Raw genomic sequence first — 19,367 nt, 5'->3', positions numbered from 1 at the left:
AGGGAAGGGGCGCATCTCCCCTAGCTGCAGCAGGTCTGTGGCTGGGCTGGGTACAGGGCTGGTGGAGAGGCATCTCTCCTGGCCGCTGCCCTGAGTGCCTGCACGGTGCTTAATGGGAAGCTTAGAAGAAACTTAGGCTGAGGGACAAACATGAAAGAAAATAAATATTTGTGAATAAAAAAAAGGATTGCTCTTTAAAAGGTTTTTAAAATACTGAAATATCAGCAGAATTTAAAGGCTTATGTTTAAATCCAGAATATTCTTGACTAGAACGTCTTTTTTGCACTAAATGATAGCAGTTGTATAATATTTCTAAACAACATTTAAAACTAAATTAAAAAATCCCTACCACATCATCTCATACACTCAGTTATCTTTATGGTTGGTTTTGAAAATTGCTAACTTGAACAGCAGTGAAGCAAGGTCTAATATGCAAGGCAATATTAAATGTAATGGTGTTGAACACCAACCAACAGCTGCTGGGAAAAAAATAAATAAATTCAATAACTTAGATTTTAAATACTGGCTTCAGGATTTCACGGTGGGGGGGGACACACAATCATATCACTATGCAGATAACTGCACTATCCAATACTTTTAAACTTGCTGCAGCTTTGCCATTTCTTGCAATATTCTTTCATGCTGTACAGCCACAGTATTTTCCCAGATGTGGTCCACAGTCAAACATACTGAAAGGTAAAATAAATTCTACACCCAATAAATTACTCCAGATTACAGAGCTGTAAGAAAGCCAAGACATCTGGAATTCTATACCCACCTTAGCATTTATGTACAGTAGATGAAGACCCTTATAAGATAGCCACCAAAATTTGTTCAGGAGTTTCACAAAATTACAATTACCAAAATTAGAATTAAATATCAAGTAGTGTCTAACTAATCATCATGAAAACATTATTTCTTCTTTTTCAATAAAACCTCTCCACATATTGGCTACTAGCTTTATATTTTGTAACTATTATCCCTAGCTTGTTAAATACTTAAATTTAAAAATTTATTACCTATACATCTATTACAGATGCAAATCAGCTAGTGTTAAGACTACGTCTAATGTGCCTTAGAAGTAGGGTGACCACACGTCTCATTTTGGCTGGGAAAGTCCACTTTTTAAGCCCTGTCCCAGGGGTCTCGATTTTTTTGGCATAACTGGGAATTTGTCCCATTTGCTCTTGCCATCTGATCATCAGATGGCAAGAGCAAATAGAACAAATGCGCAGTTTTGCCAAAAAAGTGGGGCATGCCTCCCACTGGGACATGGAGGAATGTTCGGGGTGTGGAGGGGACGAGGGGGTGGGAGAAAGAGCAGCAACACCAGCCCCGCACAGCAGGCCTCAGGTGAGCAGTGACACTCACCCAAGCTCCTCCCGGTCTCCCGTTTTACCTTTGGGAAATATGGTCACCCTACTTAGAAGAACAAAACAATTTTTTACAATACCTTTCAGCCACAGGTCTTCTCCAAGACATTCTGCAAAGGCTCCAGCCCCTCGATCACCAACAAGTGTATTGCAGTTGAGAGTGATACGCCTCAAACCTGCCATGCAGTCAAGGTCAGGTCTCCTATAGCGCAGGCTTTCAGCCCAAGCTTCACCATGTCTTTTCATTGCCTGATGCTTTGAAAACAGAACAAGTTAACATTAGTGGTGAGGGGAAGCCATCAACACTGAAGGAAAAAAAGATTAATTACAACAATGATTCAACTACAATTACTATTATTGAAATGAAATAAAACCTAACTACAACGTTACTGAATTGAAGAAATACACACAATCATGCTCTTACACATTAACTCTCATTCTTATTACTGATAAATTATTTCAGGAAGTAAAATATAAACCAGGTTCAGAGAACTCCTTAGGAATCTCCCTGCCTGCCTGTTATCAAGCAGGGACAGATATAGACTCTTTGACACTTGTGTCTTAACTAACAGACACTTCAGTTTAAACACACCTTATAGTTCTACCATATTCTCTTCTATTACTGAAAAAACTATTTAAATAGTTTTAATCATTATGAGCTTGTAATGTTAACTATAAGTCTTGAATTGCAAACTTGATTTGCTCATTAAACCGAGAAACGTAGGGCTGGAAGGGACTTCAAAGAGTCATCTACCTCACCTCCCCAGCAGAAGGACTGAATACCTAGACCATCCCTGAGAGATGTTTGTCTAACCTGTCCTTAAAAAATACCAATGGCAGGGATTCCACAGCCCCAAGGTAACCAGTTCCAGAGCTTAACATTCCTTATAGTTAGAAAATTATCCTAATATCCAACCTAAGTCTTCCTTGCAGAAAATTAGACTAATTACTTCTTGTCCCACCCTCACTGAACATGGAGAACAACTGATCGTCCTCTTTATAATAACCTTTCACATATTTGAAGACCATTACCTGGTCCCCTCTCAGTCTTACCTTCTCAAGACTAAACATGGCCAATTCTTTCAATCTTTTCTCATAGGTCATGTTATCTAAACATCTTATGTTCCTTGATCTCCTCTGGACTTTCTTCAGTTGGTCAACATCCTTCTTAAAGCATACTGCTCAAAACTGGATGCAGTTCTCCAGGTGAGACGTCACCAGTGCCAAACGTTATTCTTGCGTATGACATTCCTGTTTAAATATCCCTGAATGACACTTGCCTTTTTCTGCAACAGTATCATATTGTTGACTAGTATCCAATTTGAGATCAACCATAACCTCAGTCTTTTTTCTACAATACAAGTGCCTAGCCAGTTATTCCCCACTTTATATTTGTGCATCTGATTTTGCCTTCCTAAGTGCAGTACCATACAACTGTCTGAATTTTATTTTGCTGATTTTATGCCAGTTCTTCAATTTATGAAGATCGTTTTGAATTCTAATCTCGTTTGTCGAAGCTCTTGCAACCTCTCCCAGCTTGGTATCATTCGCAAATTTTATGAGCGTAACTCTCTGCTCCATCATCCAAGTCATTAATGAAAATACATTACAAACAAAAACACAAGCCAGATCCCTGCAGGACTCATTTGATATGTCCTCCTACTTTGACTGCCCTTTGAGAAAGGTCTTTCATATAAACATAACACACCTAATGCAAAAACCGCAAAAGCAAGGAAGAGATAACCCATCTAGCAAGTTTATAGCTTCTTCTCCTTCTCCCAGAGACACAGATTTCCCAAACAGCACCCACCCCCATATACCACTCAGCATTGCTGGGTAGACAGGGAACAGTGTCATTCTTCATGTCCTACTATTGTTTTAAAACCAAAATTTATAGTACAAAAGAAAACAACAATTAAGCCTCAAAACTGGCATTCTAGAACTTTTAAGGTAGGTGCTGACGTTTTTCCATCAGTAAAAGGATACCAGCCCCACAACTGTCTCCATGAATAAAGACTTCTCTAAAGTCTTCTTCCTGGGTAGCAGTAACTCAAGAGACTTCAGGGTCATGGTGGATAATCAAATGAACACGAGCTTCCAGTTCAACACTGTGGCCAAAGGCCTAATATGATCCTTGACTGCATAAACAGGTGGATCTCAAGTAGGAACACAGAAATTATATTACTTCTGTATTTGGGACTGGTGTGAATACTGTGGAATGCATCCAATTCTGATGTCCACAATTTAAGAAGGATGTTGATATATTGGAGCAAGGTCAAAAAGCCATGAGAATTATTGAAGTACTGGAAAACATGTTTCAGAATGATTGAGCTTCTTGAGTCTATTATTTAGCTCAACAAAGAGAAGGTTAAGGGGTGACTTGATCAGAGTCTATATATACCAACATAGGATACAGGTGCTTGATAATGGGCTCTTTAATCTAGCAAACAAAGGCAGAACAAGATCCAATAACTGCAAACTGAAGCTGACTAATCAAACTGGAAATAAGGCACATAATTTTTAAGGGTAATTAATTCTTGAAAAAAATGTACCAAGGTTTGTGGAGGAGTCATCATCATTGGTAATTTATTTATTCTTTAAATATAAGAGAGATGACAAAGAAAAGAAGGGTATCTAACTTGGAATAGAGAGACATTATCAGATTATACAACAAGACAGGTAATACAAGTAAAATCAAACAATTCTCCAGAATCACTTCTTTAGAAAGGGGATGAGACAGAAAAAAAAAAAGAAGCAAAGGAAGGAAAAAAGGGTATTGAAAGCGAAGAGAAGACCAAAGAAAAGCGTGAAAGGTAGGTAAAAAAGAATAAGAGAAAAATGATGGAACAGAGAGGAAAGGGCAGCGCGCGGCTGGGGGAGGGGAAGAATTACAAGAGGTGGAAGGAACAGAAGACGAGCGGTAGCAAGGGTCTTGGAGGGCACTGCAAACAAGGTTACCCAATGGGGAATTAAATTGGATTATTCCAATACTTCCAAAAATGCAGACCATATATCTATACGTTCATCTTGGTTGTTACTATTGCAAATATTTTTTATTGCACTGCTGGCAGGCTAACCACGTCAGAGTACCAATCTTTGGTAGCTGGGCACCTTTGGAACTTCCACCATTGTAGAATTAAACATTTGGCTATGATCAAAGTTTCTCAAAGGATTTCAGTTTCAAGACAAATTGCATAGGTGAGGAAAGGGTATGAAGGAATCATTTTCAATTACGTGGTTTATGCTCAAAATCTATTTTTAATCCTATCGGGCCAAAGAATAGGTCTATGGGCAGTATAGGCAGTTTTTCAAGTTATCCCAAATTAAAGACAATGTAATAAAGGATGGTATTTAAACTCAGAAGCAACCACACACAAGGCTTTCCTAGCAGCAAAACTGTGACTGATTTCTCCCTAAGGAAAGGATAGAAGTCTAAGTTTGGGACTAATTCTGGTGGTAGTGGCATGACAATTCCCTCCTACATGCACAACTGGGGCTGGAGAAGATGGGAATTAATATGAGAACTGAAAGGTGGGTAAGGAACTGATTAAAGGGGAGACTAAAGGGGATCATGATGAAAGATGAACGGTCATTAGAAAGGAGGGTAATTACTAGTGGAATTCTTCAGGGATCATTCATGGGACCACTCTTATTTAATATTTTCATTAATGACTTGCCATAAAAAGTAGGAGTGTGCTAATAAAATATGTCTATGACACACAGTTGGGAGGTATTGCTGGTATGGAGGAGGACTGGAATATCACACAAGAAGATTTGGACGACCTTGAAAACAGGAGTCTTAAAAATGGGATGAAAACTAATAGTACTAAGTGCGAAGTCATGCACTTAGGGACTAACAACAAGATTTATCAATGACAGAGGAGGAGAAAAAGCTAGGTGTACTGGTCAATTATAGGATGACTATGAGCTGCAAATGCAATCCTACAATGTATCAAGTGAGGTATTTCCAGTAGAGTTAGGGAAGTGTATTACCACTATACAAGGCATGGGTAAGACCTCATCTAGAATACTGTGTGCTGTTCTGGTCTCCCATGTTTAAGAAAGAAATCAGACTGGTCCAGAGAAGGGCTACTAGGAGGATCAGAGGAACGGAGAGGGAAGAGGTTGGCTTGTTTAGCCTAGCCCAGTGGTTCTCAAACTTTTGTACTATTGACCCCTTTCACACAGCAAGCCTTTCAGTGCGACCCCCTCTTAAATATATTTTAAAAGTGTTTTTAAAGTTATACCACCATTATAAATGCTGGAGGCAAAGCAGGTTTTGGAGTGGAGACTGACAGCTCATGACCTCCCCACCATGTAATAACCTCACAACCCCGAGAGGTCCCAATCCCTAGTTTGAGAACCTCTAGCCTAACCAAACCAAGGCTAAGGGGAGATATGATTATTCCTCTGATATATTTATAGAGAGCAAACACCAGGGAGGGAGAGAAGTTATTTAAGTTAAGGGCCAGTACTGGCACAAGAACAAATGGATATAAGCAGACCATCAACAAGTTTAGGCTTAAAATTAGACAAAAGTTTCTAACCATCAAAGGAGTAAAGTTCCAAGGAGAATAATGGGAAGAAAATCTTAACTGGCTTCAAGACTGAGCTTAAAAAGTTTATGGAGGAGATGGTATGATAAGGGTGCCTACAGTGCAGATGGCCCAGTTGCAATTGCTATTAGCAAATATCTCCAACAGTCAGAGATGGATCACCAGAGGGGCAGGGCTCTGAGTTATTATAGAGAACTCTTTCCTAGGTGTCTGACTGGTGGGTCTCACTCATGTGCTCAGGGACTAACCACTGTATCTGGCGTTGGGAAGGATTTCCCCCCCATATCAGATAGGCAGAGATCCTTAGGGTTTTTCATTTGTCTCTGCAGCATGGGGGGCCGGGTCACTTGCTGGTCTGAACTAGAGTAAATGATGGATTTCTTTGTAACACCAAGTCTTTACATCAAGATTTGAGGATTTCAGTAACTCAGCCAGAGGTTATGGACTTATTACAAGAATGGGTGGATGAGATTCTGTGGCCGGCCACGTGCAGAAGGTCAGACTAGATGATCACGATGGTCCCTTCTGGCCTTAAAGTCTATGACAGGCTGGGTGTCAGGGGAAGGGACACTCCATTGTGTTGCCTTCCTCATGATTGAGGATACATAGTAAAGCCTCAGGCTGGGTAGACCGATGCCTCCTGATTTAAAAGGCAGTTGCATTTTTTCCAAAGAATAATCTGGGCTTGTTGCCCATACCCCACAAGGAGCTCTTAAAAGTGTTATTAATTTTGAAAAGAAACAGAGCAAGGAGCTAAGAACAAGTAGAAGTCACAGGAGAACATTTGTTTTTAATATTCTAATTCTGCCTGGATAGAGGGAAGGCTTGACATCTATGTAAATCCAAAACCATCTGTGTGATAAAAGAATTGAAATTAATTTTGACTATTTTTCTTAGGACTCTGGAAAATAGGACTCTTAACCACCTGATTTCCACCTGCTGCCAATGAAAACTATAATCTGAGAGTGCAAAGTTATGCACCCCTGAGAGATACTAAGAGCTGCCAACCTGAGCCAATATATTTTCTACCCTGAAATTTTCCTGAACAATTCAGCGGTTTGTAATATTGGAGATGTCTGAAGGGGGTTGGTAGAGAATAAAAATATAAAATCAGCATGTAGGCATATTTTCATCTCTTGGGAACCTTACGCATTCTAATTTGTATTTGACTCCAAAGCCAAATCAAACAGGGGGGGAACAGAGGGGACATCCCTGTCTTGCACCAAGGAGGGGAGATGATGTGATTGGTTACAACAGAAGCTAGGACTGGAGTACAAAAGTCTAATCCAGGAAATGAAAGAGGGACCAAATCCAAATTTTTGTAGAAAGAGGAACAAAGACTTTTTCTACATGTGACAGAACAGTTCTGAAGGGTTTTAATAGTAGGACAGTGCAGAGAAGCTCACGAATGTTGGCTGACCCACGTCTCTTTTGTAAAAATCCTATGTAAGCAGCGTTATGTTCCTCATTTTTTCTAGTCATCCAGGTAGAATTTTAGACAAGTAATGCCAGAGTTCATTAAGGGTATTGGGAAAAAGCTAGCACATTCTTGGGCATCTTTGCCAGGCTTAAAGCTTGACAGAAAATGGGAATTAATTCACTAAAGAAGGTAGAGTGTCTTTAACAAAAGCCTCTGTGTATACTTCAGACAGTCTGGGAGCCAGGCTGTCTTTTATTTGGGCCTAAATTTCAGCTAGAAAGCCATCAAGACAATATTTTTAATTATACAGCTCTAATCTAAGCACATCTGTTTTTCTTTCATGCTTTAATAAGCTTCCAAATGATCAAATACAGCCCATAGGGGCAAGAGTCCTGATCCAAGCCCACTGAACTCAGTGGAAAGACTTCCATTTTCTTCCATAGGCACTGGATCAGGACCTCAATGCTTGGGATAGAAGAGGAGGTTGTATTGCCAAAAATACAAATACACTTCTACCCCAATATAACATGGCCCGATACAACATGAATTTGGATATAACACGGTAAAGCAGTGCTCGAGGAGGGGCCGGGAGGGCTGCACACTCCGGCATATCAAATCAAGTTTCATATAACGCGGTTTCACCAATAACACGGTAAGATTTTTTGGCTCCCAAGAACAGCGTTATATCGGGGTAGAGGTGTAATTCTCCTTGAGCTACTGATGTGCATAAGCTTAGCTTGTTACTTTATCAACAAAAAGAAGACAGCAGCTAAAGTGTAGTGCAAACAATTAAAATTAGAATGACTCTTTGTGCTCTCATAGGCCCTAATCTTGGGTGGTATAGAAGCATATATGTAACTTTAAGCATGAAAATAGTCCCAATGACTTCACTGCTTGAAGTTATGCAGATGCTTAAGTACTTTGTTTAACTGGGGCCTAAGTCACCTAATCAAACAAGGATATGTAGAACTATGACTACATTAATGTGCTGAGCTATATTATTGGAGTCTTAAACATTCATATGACATGAACTATTTCTCATCATATAACCTTATATTATTTTCACAGATGTAATAAATAGCCATATATGCATATCTTGCTAGCAGCAGTTCTCATTGAAGAGATATCATCTTAAGAGGAATATTGGGAACCCAATGTGACACTAGCAGTAAATTATACTAGGGTTTTTCCTATAGTATCAGAATGTTATTAATATCAAAATATGTAAATAAATTGTGTTTACATACTAAACTCAGCTATGAATCACAATGTATATATATTATATTAATCCATTTAAATATTTGCCTTTACAAAAGGCAGTTTACCTTTAAGACATTGGCCAAGTGTTCTGCTCCCCGCCAGGTCAAACTACATCCTGTAAAATTTATAGATTTGATGTTGGCTGAGTTTCTCACACTTTGACAGATTGCTGAAGTTAAAAAGATAAAAAAAATTACAGTCAGATAATTTAAATGAATAATACTTACCATGTTTCTTATGGTGGTGTTATAAAGGCAAAATTAGCATTCTGAAAGAACCTAGATCCTTGAATGAAGAACTACTGTAGAAGAGCGAAGTATATTATTTATTTTAAATAAAAATATTTTAACTGTTCCATAACTCTGCATACAAACATGAAATATCTTTAAAATAGGTATATTTCAGAAGTGCTTTATATTTCATGTTAAAGCAGTCTAGATATTCCACTTAATATAAATGCTAGCTAATGTATTTCATGACTTGTAAACATGTATAAAAGGAACTTTTCAACATAAGAGTTTGTTTGCTTGCAGCATACAGTAGGGTACTACTTTATTTCAGTGTGAAGAATGCTCAAAACCAAACACTAAAAAAAGAAAAAGATAGATAGTCACAGAAATGACTTCACACACAAAATTTCACAATGTTCAAAGTGAACATGATTGTTTTCTGTTATAATCAATAAAGATTTAAATAGGGATGGAACAATGAGATTTTTTTTTTAAAAGGTATTTTAAAAGCAGTAACACAAAAGACACAGATCACCTTAGGCTATTTCTTTTAAATTTCAAAACTTACTTTCCAATCCTCCATCTCCAATTGGACAATGTGCTAATGACAAGCTCTCCAAAGATGACGTCTTGGCCAACCCCTTCAAAACAAAAATCACTGAAAACATTTTTTGAAGTGCTTGAACAACAATATTTTAATAGCACATATCTGAAGAAAAAGTAGTGGTCCTCACTCCCACTATGGATCCTTTATGCATGTAGAAGGGCCAGAATGGTGCAAAGGGGCCCTAAAACCCTTATTTGTGTCTGAGGGAGGATTCTCCTAGTGCAGAAACTGTGGAAAATAGCTGTAAATCTGCCTTCTAAGCACTTCTCCTAATCCCCAGTGAAGGGGGCATGCCAGGGTAGTGCTGGGATGACATGTCAGAGGGAGGGCTGCAACAGGCCAGAAAACCTGAAGAGGTTGCAGTAACTTTGAGAAGTCCCCAGATCTGTCTAAGTTACACTAGCGGCCTCTCCAACCCTGAGAATCATCAAGGGCAAAAGAAGCTTAAATCTACCATAGCTCCACCTACATCTGTGGTGGACCTTTAAGAGCGCAAGATAGAATCTCACCCAACATCTTTATTGCTAACTGTATACATCAGGTTTTTTTGTGTATTTGAAGTCTTACCTTTGTTAAAAATATTAGATCTCGCTCTCTTAGAAGCAGTCCCTCAAGTTCCACATTTTTTAGAGCACTTGATATATTCAGACAACCTCTGATGGCTTTACATAATTGAGTAGTCATGTCTTTTGATCGAATTGCTGGAATTCGTCTTCTAAAGTAGGTTTTAGGTCTGTCAGCCCCTAATGAACAACAAAAGCGAATCACTGATAAAATCCAGGTCCCATTGAATCAGTGGGATTTTTGCCATGTAAGTGGGGCCAGAATTTCTCTCTATTTCTTTGTTTTATGATTGTGATATCTGAAGAATTATTCCCTTTTTCCCCATACACACACCAATTGCTATATTGGATCAGAACTGTGGTTCATTGAATCCAGTATCCTATCTCCCACAGAAGCCAAAACTGCGGGGGCGGGGTGAGGGGGAATCCCTTAACAGATATAAATAAACTGGACAATGGAAAAGTTTTTCCTATACCCAAGAAGTAATGTCTGAAATTTCATTTTTATACCTCTTGGATTTTTTTTCTAATCACCACCACCTAGTGGACCATTAAAAGGAAATGAGAGCTTCACTAAGTGTCTCCAGCTGATGCTATTCATATCACACAATCCTATGTTGTGATAACTCAGCTTTCAACACAAGATTGGTTTATTGTGCTTTAACTAAGAGGATATGATCGAAAACCATTTTTTAAAAACCTCCCAGTTTTCCTGTAATGAATTCCCAACTAGACAGATATAATTAAGATCTCAAATGTTCATTACAAACCTGATTCTCCAAGACCCTGTTGATGAAAGCTTCTTATTACAATAGAAGTCAAAGTCTTATTATGCCTGATAGCATTCAGAAGTGGTGCCCAATCAGAAGCCTTGAGGCGATCTGCATTTAGCTCAAGAATGCCCTGATTCACATTAGCTTTCACAGTTTTTAGTGGGACAGAGCCTTGAACAGCACAGAGAAATTCATAGTGAGAGTAAAAATCCAAGGTGCTCTGTCTCCTTACTTTGACTGAGTCAATCATTTCAATTCGTGTGCTGAGTTCCTCTCTAAACTGAGGGAGAAAGAAAAAAATAAAAGACAAACTGATTCCACTGAACAGTAGATTTAATGTTACATGCTTTCAATATAAACATATGGGCACACAATATTAAAAAAGCCACAATAAAGCTTACATTCGAACAATTCACTAAATTCAGCACATATACGAAGACAATATCATTATGTTTAAAGTACTATACCCAACTGAATGAGAGGAAGGAAAGAAAAACCCTTACATTGACACCTTCACAGATGTAGTCAATGTGCTAACTACTATAAAGCTAACCTTTCAAGGCTCCATGTTGCCACATGCTGAGTGCTTCTTGTGGAACCCTCAATGCCTTAAGCTGGTGCTGACTTACGTTCTGATCCAGCAATGAGATACATACAGGGAGATCCTTGCTCCTAGGACTGTTCACGTGTTCCAAGTTAAGCACATGATCAGGTGCTTTGCTGGACAAGAATCTAATCTACTACTACGGGATAGTCCAACTATAGAAAATAATCAAAACCAGAACTTGTCAGTTGCAACCACTGAGAAGCTGCTTCACTGACTGCAGGCAGAACAGAAATTGCGTTTTCTTATTCTAAAAGAATTGGAGCAATCATCTCACTGTTACCCTGTGCTTCCTCTATGTATCAGTCTCTCTCATCTTAGAATGAGAAGAGCTTACGATCTAAGTATTTCTGTTCTGTGTTGGTATAGCACCTAGCACAATGGGGCCTTAATTCATGGTTAGGGTCTCTAGCCTGCTGTAACAGGGTGGACAAAAATCAGTGATTTAAATTAAAAAATCCAATTTTTTTAATTGGATTTTTTTGGATAAAATGCTTTTTGAGGAAAAAACCTATCTAAAGATAGTTTTAATTAAAATACATTATAGTTCAAAGATATGTATGTCATCATGGAACAGGGATTATAAACTCTAATTCTATAGTATGAGACAATATATTCATGTAATGTTTAAGAAAAGTTTTGTAAATGAATTCCAATAGCGCATGGATTAGGGACCCAATCTTATGGGGTTCCAGGGGCTTCTGTATAGATTATTTAAATTAATCTTTCCATCTACTCAATGGGACTCAGTGCTCAGTCTAGAAGATACCATCAGAGATGCTTAGTTTTGCAGTTCTCAAACTGTGGATATGTGTCTCCAGAAGTAACACGCTTGTTAACAGCAAAAATGTTTAATAAATAAATACATAAATAATATATAGAGGTGAGAAATAACAGACCTCAATCCTATCATCCCTCCGCAAATTTGTGTATGCACAGTTAATCCCTTACCTCTCTCTAAAAGTGCAAAGTTTCAAAAGTTCAGTGAATAGAACATTGTTGGGGTCAGAATAGATCTGGACAAGAAGAAGTTTGGAGATAAATGTGAGAACGGAGGGACAGGAAGAAACAAAAGTGAAACTGAGCAACATATTCCAGAAGTCTTGAGGTCTTTCTGACTGCAGCCTTTATTGATTTGAGATCTACCATACCATTCTCTCACTAGACAGGAAAACCTACAATGGCAGCAGGCTGTAAAAGAGACACAATTTGGGAATATTTTAATGAAGTTCCTCTACCTGTGGGTAAGAAAGGCATGCCAGCAAAATGCGAACAATGCAACAAAAAAATGCAAGGCCTGGCTGCCCAAATGAAACAACATCATAAGAAGTGTTTCTTCTCAGGAGGAAGCTGCCTTGAAAATGATGAAACATGTCTGAACATGCAGGATCTTCAGGTTGATAAACTTTTTTATTTCATAGTTCTTTCTTAAGGACTGCCTGTCTTCCTTCTGGACTATTCTTGAGTTCTCACGTTTGAGCAAAAATATAGTTGTTACTCTATGGTACTACCATTTCAGATGCAGTTGTGATAAAAAATAAATAGCTGAAGTAGGCAGATGTTCCTTTTACAATTTCACCTTTAAAGTAGTCAGTGAATGCAATGAGTAATACTAAATGAGCAGTATGGTAATTAAATAATTGTATTGACTTATTTTGTTTAGGAGAATCCATCCTCAGCATATAGGATTCTGAAGACTATTCACTTTCAAGATCACCATAATTTTCTATAGTTTCAGAGTTATCTGCCAATGACCATGTTTCAGTCACATCATGGATGTCACATAGCCACAGTATATCACCTGTAGCCAAAAAAAAAATAATAAAAAAAATCGCTATCATCCAGAAACAACCATGGATAAGTTTGTGATAAGAACCAGCAGATTACAAAAAGAGGTAATTGATGAAAAAATTGCCTGGTTTGTTTATGCAACATATTCTCCTTTCCATATGATTGAGAACCCGCACTTCATTAACATAGTTCAGTCATTAAGACCAGGATACGGTCCACCCAACAGAGCAGATGTCACAGGCAAATTGCTGGAAAGAGTGTATGAAGAAGAAATTGAGCAGTATGCAAAAGGTCTAGAGCAGGGGTGGGCAAACTATGGCCCACAGGCCGGATCCAGCCCCTGTGGTGCTGTGGGCCCCGCACTGCTTGGGGAAGCGGCCAGCACCATGTCCCTGGGAGAAGGGGCAGAGGACTCTGCATGCTGCCCTTGCCTGCGGTCACCTCCCCCAAAGTTTCCATTGGCCAGAAACTAAAAGAGATGAGCAACATGGCTTTAGGAAGGGAAGGAATACTATAGACACAGTATTTACTGGAAGGAACTGAGTGAGATCTTAAAAAGAGAAATATGCAATGACAGAGTTAAATTACAAGCATTAAAAAACAAATGGGAGAAGCACTATCTGCAGCTTATTTTCTTACAGATATTCTCAATACTTGGTACCAGGGTCAAACCTTAACTGCTGAAGAGGAGGAGTTGGCTATGACATGGACATCCAGCAATCATCCCTCTATAATGCCAACTATAATAAACTTCAGAGCGAAGGGTGAACCATTCAAGAAATATGTGATTGCTGATGATGTTTTAAAGAAAGTCACACCAGTGAACTGGTGGAAGTCACTTAAGCACTTGGAGTCAGAGACTGTTGAAGTGATAATCTCACTTTTAACAGCAGTAGCTTCTTCTGCAGTGTAGAAAGAATATTTTCTTCCTTTAGACTAATTCATTCCAAATTGAGAAATCATTTGGGACCTGAAAAGGCAGGAAAGCTTGTTTTTCTTTTCTTTTCCAGATTATGCATGAACAGGAAAATGAAAGTGAAGATGACAGAGTTAGCTGCAGAAGCCAATATTTTAAGTTTCTCATGTTGACCTGGCTGACATAGTCTATTTAGTTTTAATTTAACTATTTTAGTTAAAAACAATTTTAACAAAAACAAACCTGATTTTAAAAAAACTTGAATGTTTAACTAATTTCAAAAATCCATATGCTTGTTTTGTTAAAATATTATGTTTGCTGTTGAAGAAAACAATCCAGAATACATAACGTTGTTGTTTTAGTTAAATAAAACAATTTAAAATGTCTGTCTGGTGATGTTCTCCTAATACAGCATAGCAAGAAAATCTTCCAAATATTAATGATTAACCTGTTGAATTGGATATATTTATGAAGCCACTGGGAGGTGAACTATCTGCTTCAATTACCTTTGGTAAATGGTATCATAGGGGTAGCCGTTTTAGTCTGTAGCCACAAAAACAACGAGGAGTCCGGTTGCACCTTAAAGACTAACACTTTTATTTGGGCATAAGCATAAGCTTTTGTGCTCTCTACCCACAAAAGCTTATGCCCAAATAAATTTGTTAGCCTTTAAGGTATCACTGGACGCCCCAATGTCTATGATAAATGAAATAACCAAACAAGCATTCATTTTCTGATATAGCTGTAAAATAAATCTGCAACATTTTCAAAATAAATCACTTAAAATTGTATAGTGTGTACTTTCTAAAAATTAAACCTACATCTATCTCTGAGTTGTGAAGAATATGTATTAAGGTGATAACAACCAACAAGAATGCACTTTTATGTAGAAATCCATGACTAAACTGAGTCTTCCTGATTTAAATCAAATCCACCCTGTACCATTATACAAATAATGAGACCAACAAAAGGTTCTGGGACCACCCTGAGATTGGAGATGCTCAGAGGGTCAAAGATTTTAAGAGAATTATAGGAATTTTATACATGAATCAAAACTGAGCCTTGATCTACACTACAAACTTATGTCAGTATAATTATGTCACTACACTGACCAACACAGAAATACCAATCTAACTCCTGATGTAGACAGCGCTATTTTGACAGAAGGACTTCTCCTATCGACATAGCTACTGTCTCTCGGGGAGGTGGAAAACCTACACTGACAGAAGAACCTTCCTGACAGCATAGGCAGAGTCTTCACTAAGCATTACAGCAGCTATGCTGCTCCAGCACTGTAAGTGCAAACAAGCCCCAAGTATCCTGTACTGATAGTACCTACAGAAATAATTTGAAAAAGTGTTTGGAAATGTAAAAGCTGACTAGACAATTTGTGTGTTACAATGACATACTTTGCATATATTACATCTCCATCAAGGCGTGAAACTTGTTTTTCCTAATAGTTCTTCCCGAACTAGAAATTGTGACCAACCACTGCATGAGATTAAGCAAATACTGATGTTAATATGTGACAAAAAGTTGATGGTTACACACAGACATAGAATATGAACACACTAACCTGGCCTTAAAACAAACAAACACAAGCAAACCTCTATGCTTCCATAACCAATAATACCCAACTGTAAAATCCAACACCATGCCATTACATTGGCTATTCAGAGTGTTAACCACTTCCTCCACTTTTAGATGCAATAATCTGATTTTTTAAGAAAATTATTAGGCATATAAAAGTTACACTAAGTCACTGCATCTCTTGCACAACCACTTTCTCATATTTCTTGCAAGGAAGAGCCAGGAGTAAGCACAGTCTTCCATTTATTTACTTGTAGTCTGTAAGATTCAGGAAGACTTCAAAAACAGGGCACTGTATTTTCACATCTGTTTTACTGACAGCTCAGGCACAATCTAATTAAGAAGCTCATTCACTGAAAACTACAGCTTTATATGCTTCTTTTGGAAAAACTTACTCGGAAGGATTTGAATTGCCTCTTATGACAATTATAAGTGATACCAACAAGAAGGAACATAGTTCAACTTTGCTTCCCTTTCCTCACAGACTGGGTGTTAATTTTGTAGACAACATCAGTATATATGTATGGTAAGTGTATCAGGAATTTATTGCCTTGCAGGTTGAAGACACGACAGTAAATGACGGTAAAGCAGACTCTCATAGACTCATAGACTCTAGGACTGGAAGGGACCTCGAGAGGTCATCGAGTCCAGTTCCCTGCCCTCATGGCAGGACCAAATACTGTCTAGACAATCCCTAATAGACATTTATCTAACCTACTCTATCTCCAGAGATGGAGATTCCACAACTTCCCTAGGCAAGCTATTCCAGTGTTTAACTACCCTGATAGTTAGGAACTTTTTCCTAATGTCCAATCTAAATCTCCCTTGCTGCAGTTTAAGCCCATTGCTTCTTGTTCTATCATTGGAGGCTAAGGTGAACAAGTTTTCTCCCTCCTCCTGATGACACCCTTTTAGATACCTGAAAACTGCTATCATGTCCCCTCTCAGTCTTCTCTTTTCCAAACTAAACAAACCCAATTCCTTCAGCCTTCCTTCATAGGTCATGTTCTCAAGACCTTTAATCATTCTTGTTGCTCTTCTCTGGACCCTCTCCAATTTCTCCACATCTTTCTTGAAATGCGGTGCCCAGAACTGGACACAATACTCCAGTTGAGGCCTAACCAGCGCAGAGTAAAGCGGAAGAATGACTTCTCGTGTCTTGTTTACAACACACCTGTTAATGCATCCCAGAATCACGTTTGCTTTTTTTGCAACAGTATCACACTGTTGACTCATATTAAGCTTGTGGTCCACTATGACCCCTAGATCTCTTTCTGCCATACTCCTTCCTAAACAGTCTCTTCCCATTCTGTATGTGTGAAACTGATTGTTCCTTTCTAAGTGGAGCACTTTGCATTTATCTTTATTGAACTTCATCCTGTTTACCTCAGACCATTTCAATGGGCTATGATGTATTAAACCTCCCAGGACAAGCAGTTTTCTATTATATACTTCCAATATATATTCTATCAAAGACAACCCTAACATTCTTATCACAGATTTCTTTCTGCCACTGGACCTTCCCACCTAGAGTTATCATAGGGCTTGATTTTCACAAGTGCTAAACCTCACAACTCCATCTGCAGTCACTAGATGCTATAGGTGCTCAGGGTCTCTGAAAAATGTTCAGAAGTTACATATGCAAAATGCACTCAAAAGCTACCATCCCTGCTGTTAAACAAATGTTCGTCTTTTTCCTTGCTGTTAAAAAGAGCCTTATAATACTATATAGTATGCTGAGTTTTATATCATCAGCAAATAATTTATGTAATAAGATCCAATTACAGAAAACTATTCATGTTCTATGCGTTCAATGAACTGTTCCAAGTAAATCATTTATTAAAGCAGTAGAACTTGAATCTGTATCGTTACGGCAAAGCCCCAAACCCGAATGGGTGTAGAATGGGATCAGGAAGCTACTGACCTCTGCTGAGGCTGATCCCAGCTTTTCTCTCGTCCTGATCTCACAATACGCCCCTCTCGAGAGCTATATAAACCTTCACTTCTGAGTTATCTGGTTTACTAGCGCCAGCCAGTAACGGAAACAGACTGGGAGCCTTGATTCCAGAGAGTCAAATAAGTCACTGCAACCAAACAGCGAGCGCCACCTGCAAGTTCAAAATCAGTCGCAAATATGCACGACAGACACAGACCCACCAGGACACACACATGGTCCACATTCAGCGCTGCCCGACATGCGCGCGCCCCCTCACGCTCCCAATAAGCGTGGTCACGGCGACCCCCCCCGGCTCACAGATTTAACCCCCCCGCCCTCCTCGAGCGCTCGCCCCTACTGTCCCCCGGCAGGCCCGTGCCCAGCGCCCCCATCTCCCCATAGGCTCTTCGGTTCCGCGCTCTCTGCCTCTCCCCCCCGCAGCACCCCATCACCCGCCCAGCCAGCCGCGATCACCGACCCCGGCACCCACCCCCTTTGTAGCTATCAGCCAGCTGCGAGCGCGCGGGGAGGTTTCCTTGGTTTCCCAACCGCCCCTTAACACGTGACTACTGGTGCTCGCTACCCATTGGTTGCTACCACGGTTCAAAATGGCCGCGTCCAACGAGCGGTTTGTGTAGGTAGGTCTCGCGCGCCGCTACTCAGTAACGTTGCCAGCCGCTCCTGGGCCGAACTTCCGAACCCAAGGGCAGGATCAAAACGTGCCGCGTCGCCAGCTTCCGGCTCCGCTTCCATCCAGAGGCGGGATTTCACCGAGTCCGCTCACACCCGCTAAGCTACGCCCCCTTCCCCCGCGGCATCAACGGATCCCTCTCCCCATCCCCATCCTGGTCACCTAGCTACACCTCAGCCAATGCTCCGAGGCCGGTACGCCGCCCATTGCCAAGCAGTACGCAGTCCTCCCCCCAGCCTTAGACACCCCGCCGCCCCCTTCCAGCAAGGCCCACCTCCAGTGCAGCCCCAGCACCTACTGCAGGTAAGGGCAGTGTCCACAGCAGAAAGCTTTGTTTCTTGACTCCTTTTCCCATTTATGTGAGGTTGGAGGTGCCCGCCGTTCTTGGCCACTCCGAGGGATCCAAGGCTTGGGCATGCAGGTGTTGGGATTCCAGTCCTTTTCTCTTCAAAGGACCCATCATCATTTCCTTGGTCTTCCACACTGTTTCTTGGTGTCTTATGCTTTCTTTCCTGGTTATTCTCCCATTCTTATCACATGTCCAGCCCACCTCAACCATATGCTTTCAGTGGGAGTCCCAAGTCCATCTTCCCCTTAACTTCTTCCATGGACACAATCTACCTTCCATTTGCCTGCCGTTCTTCTCAGTGTGTTATTTTCTACTACTTGTATCCTTTTTTTTTTTGTCACCATCTCCCTGAGACCCCCCCATTTCAAACCATAGAGTAGGCTGGGACAGACAAGCACACAGAGCATACTGTTTTCCTTTGTTTGTTATGTAATTGCTAGTTCCACAGTACTCCTGCCCCCTTTTTCACTGTTGCCCATGTACATTGGGTTCCACTTCTCATTTTTTCAAATCTCTGTCTGATGGTACTAAGTGTGTTTCCCATGTACACAATTTTTTCCTCTGCTTTAACTTGCTTCCTGAAACTTCAGTCAACAGCTCTTCTTCTACCTTCCTATTTGCATAACTTGTTTTCTTTGTGTTTACCTTAAAATCATGGTCTTTAAATGTACACCCACTCTGATACCATATTTGCCAATTCCTCTTTGT

General features: G+C 39.8%; 1 protein-coding gene across 1 annotated transcript in view; it reads right to left on the bottom strand.

Annotated features, from left to right (window-relative positions):
• CEP78 (centrosomal protein 78) overlaps positions 1–18,157 on the bottom strand; it is a 33,109-nt gene extending 14,952 nt beyond the window's left edge. Inside the window, exons 1-7 of the mRNA XM_050945433.1 lie at positions 18,110–18,157; positions 17,608–17,791; positions 10,780–11,062; positions 10,014–10,189; positions 9,408–9,480; positions 8,675–8,778; positions 1,449–1,628 (exon numbers count right to left, since the gene is read on the bottom strand). Coding sequence (XP_050801390.1) covers positions 1,449–1,628; positions 8,675–8,778; positions 9,408–9,480; positions 10,014–10,189; positions 10,780–11,032 — 786 coding nt within the window. The 5' untranslated portion in view covers positions 11,033–11,062; positions 17,608–17,791; positions 18,110–18,157. The remainder of the gene's footprint in view (positions 1–1,448; positions 1,629–8,674; positions 8,779–9,407; positions 9,481–10,013; positions 10,190–10,779; positions 11,063–17,607; positions 17,792–18,109) is intronic.
• Between the last annotated feature and the right edge of the window lie 1,210 nt (positions 18,158–19,367).

The sequence above is a fragment of the Gopherus flavomarginatus genome, chromosome 3 (genome assembly GCF_025201925.1).
Source record: "Gopherus flavomarginatus isolate rGopFla2 chromosome 3, rGopFla2.mat.asm, whole genome shotgun sequence".
NCBI classification, from domain to species: domain Eukaryota; kingdom Metazoa; phylum Chordata; order Testudines; family Testudinidae; genus Gopherus; species Gopherus flavomarginatus.
This window is presented reverse-complemented; position numbering and strand designations above follow the sequence as displayed.